This window comes from Corvus kubaryi, unplaced genomic scaffold, assembly GCF_017639235.1.
Source record: "Corvus kubaryi isolate FWS band 111438036 unplaced genomic scaffold, C.kubaryi_AGA036_p1.0 37391, whole genome shotgun sequence".
Classification (NCBI taxonomy): domain Eukaryota; kingdom Metazoa; phylum Chordata; class Aves; order Passeriformes; family Corvidae; genus Corvus; species Corvus kubaryi.
This window is the reverse complement of record NW_024581130.1, coordinates 6939319-6950632: the sequence shown is the minus strand read 5'-3', so window position 1 is coordinate 6950632 and position 11314 is coordinate 6939319. Positions and strand designations below refer to the sequence as shown.

At 47.9% G+C, this 11314-nt stretch overlaps 1 protein-coding gene across 3 annotated transcripts in view; it reads left to right on the top strand.

The window, feature by feature from the left end:
• The first annotated feature begins 500 nt into the window (after positions 1-500).
• Positions 501-11314, top strand: part of CD80 (CD80 molecule) — a 23547-nt gene continuing 12733 nt past the window's right edge. For all 3 annotated transcript variants that reach the window (XM_042037863.1, XM_042037864.1, XM_042037865.1), the window contains exons 1-2: positions 501-586; positions 730-834. In XM_042037863.1, the coding sequence (XP_041893797.1) occupies positions 747-834 (88 nt within the window). In that variant the 5' untranslated portion in view covers positions 501-586; positions 730-746. The remainder of the gene's footprint in view (positions 587-729; positions 835-11314) is intronic.

Sequence of the window (11314 nt, the reverse complement as noted above, 5' to 3'; positions counted from 1 at the left end):
CCTTGCTGTCACATCCTGCTCCCTGTCCAGGTGCTCAGCCACAACATCCATCACATGCAGCCTAAGCAATCCTTCTTAAATTTTCTTTGGAAAATCCATTTCTTGATGGATTCTGTCCAGCTGGGCCTGAAATGGTGGTACAGGCATTTGTTTTTATTTCAAACATAATTTTATACCGCTACTCCCGAAGTAGCATCAGGGTTTCACTTAGTTGCATTTTAACTGGCACAGCCCCCAGCACTGCCTGACACTTACATTCACAGGCAGGGCCCTTCGGCCTGAAACCTTCCTGGCTGAGGAACGCCCACAGCATCCCGAGGGATGAAGGCAGCCCCATGCCTCTTGGGGCGACGGGGGCGGCGGGCGCTGCATCCTGACCCACGCCCTGCGAGGAAGCCGTGGGCGGTGTGAGGTGACTTAGGAGGCTGAGCAGCCTCCCAGCACCAAGACTTCCCCCTGCGCCCTGCCAGGGAGAGTTTCAGCAGCCTGTGACAGCAGCCAGGCACCCATGGCCTGGCACTGAGCCCCCTGCCTCGTCCCTTGCCTCAGGGGTGGCCTCGGTGCCGCTCGACCAGGGAAACGGCAGGTACCAGGGGAGGAAGCGGGGCAGGCTGGCCTTGTGCTCGGGATTTTTGGTGGTGGCAGCAGGCAGGAAGGAGAGGGGCACGGAGTAGGGTGCTGTGACTCCTCAGGCACCGTTCCCCTAACCATATTCCCCTCTCCTCCCAGCCAGGAGCTACAGGAAGATGATGTGCCTGCCCGTCTCCCCACCGGCGCCGGCGTTGAGGACGTGGCTGAGGCTCGGGCTCTTCGTGCTGCTCTGCCTTGGGATAGGTAAGCAGGACTGCCTGGAGTGTGGCCATGGGAAGGGGTTGGGTCCCAGCAGCAGCACCCATGTGATGGTCAACAGGGATGGTGGCCCTCAGGACCCACCTGGTGCCTCCTGCCACGGCTGAGCCCAGGTCAGGGTTTGGGGTGGCTGGCACTGCACTGGGGAGCCCTGAGCTCTCAGCGTTCCAGGCCCATTGCACCAGGCTGCTGGCTCCCAGAGGGGCATGGTGATCTCCCATCCCAGCCAGGGGGAGAGAAATGAGGGTGTTTTTGGTCAGCTGATGTCTGTGGGGAACATGTGGCGCAGCCCCTTGGGCTTCGGTTTCAGCGGCGGGGGTTTCTGCAGCTTCTGCAGCTTTTTGGGTGGTTAGAAGTGGGTGCATGGTGGGAAAGACAGGGAAAGGTGGTAGCTTGGAGTGCTCTGCACCTCCTGGGCAGCTCAGCACAGAGCAGAGTGGGTTCTTTCTCCACCAACACAAATCCCTGTTGAAGTCCTGCCTGGGCTGTCCCCTGTCCTTTTCCGAGGACTTGCCACAAAGCTCACACAGATCGCTCCTCACCTCAAGAGGCTTGAGATGAGGCTTACATCTTCTCAGATGTGTGAAGTGTTAACCTGGAAACCACGCAAAATTCACTTCTGAGCTGGAGTTGGTCGTGGATGCAAAATAAGTTGTGCTTATTGTCAATTTTAGTGTTTCATTGCAGCTAATGATACTCTAGAGCAAACCTGGGCTGAACTGAGGCTTTTGTTAAAAATCAAGTGATGCAAAATTAGGAGCTTTTCGTGCTGCTGTTGTGAAACTGGGAGATATTTGATGCCGGGTTTCATTTTGAGTTTCAGTCTCAGAATTTTAAAACAAAACTTGGAGAATTTAGGAGGGAATTAATTGCAGAGCTCACTTGTAAAGAAAGCAACAACCTCAAATGTCGCTCTGGGATTTCTGCTCTTCCTCTTCCCTTCAGTCCTTCCCCTCCCTCTGTGCTTGCGAAGCATTTGTCAAGCACAGATGTAATTTGCCTGTATTTGCATCAGGCAAACAATCTATCATGAGCAGAACTGTTTCTCTCTCAGTACTTTAAGAGCTTGTGGTATGTTAATAGTGTAATTACGAGCATATGGTAACTCGCCAGTCATGTAATTTCTGTGAAAAGGATTCTGGTTCCTTGGCTAAAGGATGTATAGCTGGATGTATAGTTTGATGCATGCTAATATCCACTACTAGAAATAGGAGCTTGGTAATAGAAAACTAAGTGTTCCTATATTTGTACTTTTGGGGCATAATTTTTGGATGCTTCTCATGCAAAATGTTTGTGAAAGTCCCAGTGCCTCAGAAGCAGGGGCTTGGCAGACTGATAAGAGCAGGACAGCTGATGCACTTACTTCTCTCTCTGTGTGCACTCACACACGCTCTGAGCCATTTCTCTCTGAAGATCAGCATTCCTACATTAGAGCTCCTTGAACATACGTGGTGCAGTACCCACAAAGGACTGCATTTTAAAAGCTTTACTGGTGCTCTTGGGTGATGTCTTCTCAAGGCTGCCCACAGGGACCACTAGGACTGAGTTCTGACCTAGTTGTGGCAAAATAGTGGAGCCCTGGGTGTGTGCCATCCCCCTGTCAGTGACCTCCCACACAGTACTGAGCGAGTCACCACAGCTGGCCTTTACAGGGTCGACCCCACGTGGGACTGCTCATGACCACATCAAGGCACAGTCAGGGCTGGCTGTCCTTGGGTTAGCCCAGGTGTCCTGATGCTGGCACACCTCACTGATGTAGCACTCCAAAAAGTCAGGTAACATTCTAGGATGGAAACAGGTGCCCTCTGTAAAGCCCATGTGAGCGAAATAGTAACAGAGGGAATGCCAGGCTGAATTTTCACATTATAGTAGTGGAAGGCATTAATGGGGAACTTAATTAAAAGGGATGGTTTGAAGGTTGTATTTCATAGGAAATTCATCTATGTGCAAGCTACGTAGATCCATTTATTTTCCTTTGAATTGAATTTTGTTACTCTGACGTTCACCTGAGGTGCCCCACTGAAATGCCAGTGTAATTTAGAGCTGCTTCTGGGATGTCATCTGCTGCTGGAGACACTGATGTCCACGAACAACACCCTGTTATCTCAGCACAAAGTGGCAGAAGAACCTTGGTTACACAACAACCATGTTTTTTATTTATGATCTGAATGCACTGCTGGTATCCCCGTGGGCTTGGTTTTGTCCTGCCATTGCACCTTCACACCCACCTACAAACTGTAGGATGTTCTCAGTCCCGGCTTGTTACACTAGAAAAATATAGCTTGAAGTCCCTCAGTGTGACCTTTCCCTGCCCTGTGTGCAAACAAAGCATAGACACTGACTGCAGGGACCCGGCAAGCCTGGCTTTGTGTCCATGGAGTATTTTTAAATTTCCCTGGAGTCTTTTCTTCCAGCTGGGGACCACTTAGCTCTTGGTTTCTTCCCAGGGGTGAAATTTTCTGGGACGTTTTGAGGAAAATTCCCTACAGCTTTTCTAAGTTACTGGAGAGTTGGGAAGGGAGGGGGAATATCCATTTCTGTGAGCAAGCACTGGCTCACAAGTAACTCACTCTGGGAATCCCCTTCCCTAGTGTTACTCCCAGCAAAGAGCTCAGAACTGGGTTTCAGAAAGGGACAACAAGGGCTGAGAAAGATTCCCTGTTTTGTGGCCAACCCTAAATATTGAAGTGTCTAGCAATGAACTTTAGGTGCTTGGTGTCTAATTTCTGTGCCAGCTCTGGTACGGGTTGTGCTGGGGCAGATTTCATGGCGGAGATGGCAGAAATTTTTCTTTACGTACCGGATTTGCCCACTCGATCACTGGATGCAAATTCAGTTTCTGACTTATTCCTCTTAGTGCCTTCAGCTGTTGTTTTAATCTCTTTTTTCAGATGAGTTTCTGTCTCCTTCTGTTCCAGACATGCCAGGGAAAAAAAGTCTTTATTTAAAAGCAAGGGCAGCGGAACTAAGGAACTCCTTTTTTTCTGTCTGTCAGTCTATCCAGAGTGAAACCTGCTGTAAGAGCTTGTCTGGAGAAACAGAAAACCAGCTAAAGCCTACTGCTTTTTCTTATAGACTCTTTTATTTCTTCTGTTGTGTGTTTTTTAAATGAAAGAATTCTTGAGGAAAAAAACTCACAGAAAATTAAACTTAGACAAGCTACATTTTTACACACAAAATACAGTTAAAAGCCTAATTGCCGAGTTTGTTAAGGCTGTGGGTCAAATGTTCCTTTCACCCACATCATTTCCTTTTTCCAGTTAGATCACAATGAACCCAGATAGCTCCAGTGATTTTGTGTTGCTCTGACAGCAACAGCTTTTTTTGCATTTCTTGGATCACTGAGACATTTGTATCCTTTTTGCAGTGTGCACGTTGGGCATTCCTGCATTTAAGCATGCAATGTTCGGGGTGGATGCTTTTACTAATTGGGGTAGATAACCAGCAGAAATTATGCCCTCACACCTTTCCTGCTCATCACTTAATTCTGAGTTCCAAGTGTGGTTTAATGGGGGTAATTAATCTGACATAAATGACTGATGTTATCCCTCTGCCTCTCTTGTGGTGAGTTAGTTTTGTCAGAGCCAGTTTGTTTTTACACCGATGCCGTGCACCCCGGAGCGGGACGGATGCAGGCAGGCATCACAGTTGAGGGGTACAAACAGGTCATTGCCACCAAAAGATGCAATCCTGCTCCTCTCTGGCTATGTTATCCTTCTCTTCTTTGCACATGTCTGATCCTTGGATGATCTACTTCACCTTCCAGCTTAGCAGGAAGTTTCCTTTTTTTCTTTTTTTTTAGGCTGGTGTATTGAACCAGGCTCTGGAGAGCCCTGCAAGGGGGATTGGAAGGGAAAGGGGAGCTAGATCCGCTCTACTTCTGTGGGGGAGGCATGAGATCAGTGAATTTGTTGTCTGGCTGCATCCCAAGGTTGTGCCAGGCTGGGGGAGAATTTCCACAGTCAGAGAAATTCTCATAGAAGTATAGAGTTTGTGTTGGAAGGGATCTTAAAGGTCATTTTGTTCTAACCTTCCTGCCATGGACACTTTCACTAGACCAGGTTGCTCAGAGACCTATCCCAACTGGCCTTGAACACCTTCAGGGCTGCGACATCCACAACTTCTTTGGGCAACCTGTGCCAGCACCTCACCCCCCTCACAGTAAATAATTTTCTTCCTAATATCTGATCTAAACCTTCCCTCCTTGAGCTTGAGGCCATTCTCCCTTGTCCTATTGCTACATGCCCTTGTGAAAAGTCCCTCTCCAGCCTTCCTTCAGGCTCATTTTAAGCACTGGAAGGCTGCTATAAGGTCTCCCTGCTACCTTCTCTTCTCCAGGCTGAAGGCTTCTCCTTCCTTTTAAACATGTGTTTCCCAGTATAAATGCTGTGCACTTGTGGATGTGGTATCTTTCCTAGGGTGGCAAGGCAGGTGTGCTGGACGCAGTGAAGTCTGTTCACTTGGCAGAAGGAGGTCAGTTTTGTTTTAAAATAGATTAACTTTATGTTTAATTGTAGCTATTCTGTCCCTTTGGAGGGGCATCACCACTGGGAGTCTCGGGAGTTCATTTGAGAATACGTAAATCTTTCCCAACTCGGAAGTGCCACAGGCTTTGCTTCTGCTTTTTCGCTGTTATGCTTTTAAAATATCATTGGTCCCAGGGGACTCTCTGACTGAAAAGAAAGTGCTGAGTGATGGCTAATGGTGACATTTCTACCTATCCTGCACTCAAAGGACATCCACCTTTTTGGCGAGCTCCAATTTCCTCCATATCACATAAAAAAAGTTGTTAGAAAAGAGGATTGAAGGAAGTCTCTCTGCACACCGCTGCTCTCGGCTTAGCAGCTACCCTCTGGTGCCGTTTTAAATGCCCTGCAGACAAGGATTTGATCCCTGTGCCGGGGGAAGTGCTTCAGAGAGAGCAGAGCACGCTGTCAGACACTGGTTCCTAAAAGCAGAGAGAGCCCCTTCCCTGCGCCGCCCTGCCCTCAATCCTCCCGGATGGTGCCTCCAGCAGCACCTGCCCGAGCCTCTCATTTCACTCCCTCCACAGCTTCTGTAGCTTACAGACCCCTCCGGACTGCTCTGGTCTCGTTTCCTGAGTGTCCTCCAGTTAATTGCCATTCTCCACTGCGCTTGTATCTGGGGCTGTGTAATCTCTCCTCCAGCCAGTCCTCCAGCTGCGGGGTGACTGTCAGGGCTGTCTGCAGAGCATCCGTGAGTCGGTGCCTGAGCACAGACCAGTTTTTCTAACAAGGTAATGGCTGGCAGCCTTGCAGCGCTGTTAGCTGCGCTGGTGAGTGTTGCTATGGCTGTGGGCAAGAACTTCAGCAGCAAAAAATAATATATATATATAAATTTGTAATTTTTCGACTTTGAAGTGGGCTTATGTGAGAGGTATCATGCTTGGTTTTCCTAATTACTGGGCACTTTCACCTTTTATCAGTCTCAAGAGAGGGCTGGCTGCTTGGGGAGCATGTGGGACAGAGATTTAGTAAGCACTGAAGAAAACTACAGCCTTAAGCAGTGGGGAGGACCTCAATTTCAGAAACTGTGCTGTGAGGACAGCAGCATGCATGGCAGTGGTATTGGAGGAATTAGGAAAATTATCTGAGAACATCTTCAGCTGGGAGATAAATATAGAGGAAGTACAAAGTGAGCCTGTCAGCAAGAGACAGAGTCTGCAGGGGAAAAAATTAACAAATTTATTTTTGTCTGACTTTGTGACAAATCTCCCCCACAAGCCCATCTTACACAAATGCCACATCTAGTTTCTGCCCCCAAACTGGGAAATCGAAAGAGTGCTGAGCAAGATACAGGAATTTAATCTCTAAAGAACTAAAATATGCAAATCTTCTCCGGACATCCAGATTTAGTCCTCCCTCCCCCTTTTTTTATTCTAGCAGGGTCACATTCCACAGGCTGGGAATGGAGAAAGGGAGAAGGTTCAGAAGGACTCTTCCTTTTGCTCCTTTCTCCAAGTCAAAGACATCCTTCTGTCCCCACCGCTGTATGTCCCTGCTGGTTTGCAGCACGGGAGATAAGGGAGGTCTCCATCCTCTCCTCCCTGAGCAGCTCCCATGTGGAGCACTCTGCAGCGGGGGAAAAGATTTAAACACGATCTAGTCCCCATCCACAAATACCTCTGGTTCCATATCCAGCTCCTTGCTTGGATCTGACCTCCTGCCTGGTGCCAAGATGAGAAAATTGCAGGTGACTTTTGCAGAGTTGCGATTTAACTCATGTAACAAACTCAGCAGACTGAACATAACCCGGGCAGCGGACTTGTCCCAGGGTGACTCAGAAAGCAGGAGATCCTTATCTCCACAAGTATCGAAACTTGATCTGGAGCAAGAGGTGCCAGCTAGTTGGAGCTGCCCCAGCGCTGCAGCGAGCCCATCTACCAAAGTATTTCAGATTCCCGTTTGTCTTCTCAGATGCTAATTGCAGATCGTGCTCTGCACGGTGGTTTTCACAGCCACTTCATGGCTTCAAGGATTTCTTCACTAAAGGTGAACATGTGCAAACACACACAAAATAAATCAGCATTAAAATGGAATGAAGGCTGCTGATGGAGTGGGACACCAAAACACCCTGGGAGTGTTATAATAATTGCCAAATCAACAGTATAGAGCTGGGCAAACCAAGGTGACTTTTGTTTAGGAGGGATGTGGCAGCATGAAGATGGGTAGCACTTAAAACCATGTAAGGGGTGCCATGCCCTTGCTATGCTGCCCCAAGCTGGGCACCCCGAGGTTACAGCACAGAAGCAAGCAGGGATGAACTTTTAGAGAAACCTGTTCAGACCATTTCCCTACCTCAGACCTGCCCTGACATCATCATACACTAGGATTAATCCTGTCACAGGGAACTGAGTGGCATCACTGCTGAATGAAGTGCACTGCTGGTTTTATTTGGGACACCTTCTTTTCTGCTCCCCTCTCTAACCACATTTGGGATGAAGAAGGGAACTTGGCCTGCACAAAACATCTGGGTCTGCGGCTGCTTTGCTTTCCCAACGAAGCCTAGAGAAGCAGCAGGCCCATGGTTTGAGATCTAAGGTTGAGCTTGGGGTTGCGTAAGGGGAAAGGGCCACTCCTCCTTTTTAGGTCTGCCAAGACCTCTCTGCATGCCTGAACTTGCTGGAGGGGAGTCTGTGAAAAAGGAGCCTCAGAGGCTTGTCAGGCCTGGGTTAATCTTGAAGTAAAGAAATTCAGCCAAATTAAATTTAATAAAGAAATAGATTTTATTCCACGGCACTTTATTTATAACAATCTGCAATCACAGACTCTGTGAAAACAACAGCCAGCAGGGCCTTATAGCACCCACTTTTCTCTCTTTCATGAGGTTATCTGGGCATCTAACAGAATCTTTCTGTCATCAGTGTATTCACAGGAGTCACTGATTTAAATACAAAGCATGTCATGTATTCCCATGTAGCACAGGATGTCTGCTGAATTTTGACTCCATGGAAAGCCTGGGGAGAATCTCATTCCTCATTGGTAAAATCACCTGTTATAAAGAAAAGATCAAGGAGGAGTGTCTAGTCTTTGAAAGATTCAGCTTTTCAAAATGTCTTGATTTTTCTGATGGTCTGTTTTGCTTGGAAATCCCTGTAAAATACTGCATTGCCCCCAAAGGATAAATCATGCGAATTTGGGGTGTGTGCTATTCACAGAGAGGTCTGAGCTGCAGAATTACCTGCAGAGTAGGAATCCCAGGTGCATAGTCCTAGGCAGAGTCAGTGATGTCATTAATTGATGAGTAGAGATACCAGCTGCTGTTGCAAAGATAAATAGGGAACCAGAAGGAAAAAAAGCAAAGCAAGGCTCAGAAGGGCAGAGAAATGGGGAACACAGGGGAAGAGAATGGCTTTGGAACTTCTGTTCACCAGGATTTATCAGGAGGTTTCCAACAGTTTGATGCTGCTTCTCCAGAGCATTGCTGGGTCTTTAGCTGCCTTTTATTGTCAAATGTCTCTGCAAGACTTCAGTGCCAGAGGAAATCTGCTCTCATGTGCTGTCTGACTGCATGTGCGGTCAGGATAACAAAGCTCTCTGTGGCTGGGGAATTTCTGAGTCAAGGCTTGGGCAAAGAGTGCAGGAAACAGGGATACAGGCTCAACAGCTCTCCTGACTCTTGGAGCAAAAACAGTTCTCCTCTATACTCACCTTTCTGTTCCAGTTAGCCCTGTATGGGGAATCTGCAGCACAGGCATGGTTTGAATGAAGCAAGCTTTTCTGCCCAGGGAAGAGAAAGTCAGCCCTTCCAGCAGTTCAGCATTGCCACATGCCATGGGCTTCCAGTGGCAGAGTGATGTGTGTGTGCAGCAAGAGAGTGGGTGGGCTTCAGAGGGGTAGGAAGAGGAGGGATCTTTTTCTAGAAAAGTCATTAAAGATTATTTCCATGTTGAATACCTTCCCCACAGCCTGGCTGCAGAGAGCATTCGGCACAGAGATGGCACAGAACTGGGTTTTCATTTTTGCTTTGCAGTTCACCTCTAAAGTGAAAGGGGACTTTTGTAGGGCTGAATGACTCTTCATGGACTTTGGTTCCTTCAGGCTTGCAGCATTCAGGTTGCAGTTTCAAGGGTGCAGAGCCTTTTAAGGGTAGACATGACATCAGCAGGAGTTTCCAGCCCCTGCACATGTACTCCTGAGAAGGTTTTTGTTCTTCTTTTGGTTGCAAAAGGAGACTCTGAGGGGCAAGTAGGGAGAACCTCATGTAACTCATGATGTGATGTCACCCTGACATTTACTGTACGCCTACTCTTCCTCTATTGCTGCAAAGGAAAATAGAAAATGGTCTTTATCAATCCCAAAGTTTGACTGGATGTTTGTCTGGCTGCTCTTCTGAGTCTCTCCAACAATAAAAAGAGCTGCACTGTGAGAACAAGCAAAGATGTGGTCAAAGATAAAAACACACGTATATACAAATGCACACAGAGGTGCAGGAGAAAGAACTTCAAAAATCACAGCCTGAAGTGGGCTGCTTTTAAGGTGAAGAGAAGGAAATGCTTTCTCACACAGCAGGTAATCAGACTGCACAAGTTGCCAGAGGATGTTGTGAAAGCCAAAAATATATGTGCATTCCTAAAAGGGCATTCCTTAAAGGGCAAGAACTCTTCCTGCAGGGTAGGTCTAGCAGTAGCATTTAAAAAGCTGATGTCAAGAAATCCCTGAATTTCAGGCTGCCAAAGGTTGGCAAGACAAGGCAGTTTTTCTCCTGTGTGGAAGAATTCGTTTTTCTCTCATTTTGCTACCAGTTGATGGCTGACAGGGGTCAGTGTGCTGAGCAGCTCCTGGTCTGCCCCAGTTTGGTTTCTCAGGATCTGCAATGCATTAGAAGGGGAAGTACAGGTAGTGGAGGGAAAAAATTGAAACTTTCCCTTTGGAAGACCAGTGGAGTGTCTGAGTGGAGGGAAACCAGTTAAATAAGAAGTTGCTCTTTTAATTACATATTCTATTTTACTTAATTAATATTAAAACATTCTGTAGTGTCACCAGGACCTCCACGGTATTTTTTGGTGTGTTTCCTACAGATTTAATGTAGTATGTAAGTGGGACAGGGGTGGGTGTGCAGCAGGGGAGGGGAGTGAAATTTATTTCACAGAATCACAGAATTGTTTAGGTTGGAAAAGACCTTTATGATCATTGAGTCCAACCTTTAACTCAGCCCTGCCAAGTCCACCAACAAACCATGTCCCTAAGTGCCACATCTACATGTCTGTTAAATGTTCTGTCCCAGGCTTTGTGTCTGGGCTTTACTCCAGCAAGCAGCCCCAAGATCCAGCTGTGGCGGGGCACTGGCTGAGCCTCTGCTTGTCTCCCTCCAGCACTGGCAGCTGTAGGATTGTGAGCGAGTCACCGGGCTGTGCCACAGGGGTCGTGCTGTGACAGCGGCCCCAGGGTCTGTGAGTCACCCCAGGGTCTGTGAGTCGCTGCTAAGCAAATGAGGCCTGGCAGGCAAACCAGCTTGTGGCTGCCTTGGACACCGGCTGAATGGGAATGTCGCAGCCTGAGTGCTGCACTTTGCCTCTGGATAGCGTGGCTGCAGTTAGGCTGCGACTATCACGAGGCAGACGGCATCAGCCAGACTTCGCTGGGGGGGTGGCAGTTCTTAGGCTCAGCTTTGTGCGTCGCTCAGCTCACATTTCAGGCAGAGGCTTTGCACGTTGGCTCTCCCCTGCACCGACGGGTGATGCTGTGTTGTCCCCATCAGTGACACACCACCTGTCAGGACTCTCCTGCTTCCTCTCTCAGGCATGTTTACTGAGATGTGTTCTGCAGGGAAAGAAGAGGGAATCTGAATCTTTTCTGTCCTGAAGACAGCTATTTCTGTGGGGAAACACGAAAGGTGGAAAGGATTTTAGGTGTGAGAAATAAGAGCAGGCTTCAGAAAATAAAGCAAAAGGATTTACCTTTGTCTATGAAAACTAGAAGAAGATACAGTTATGCAGCACCAA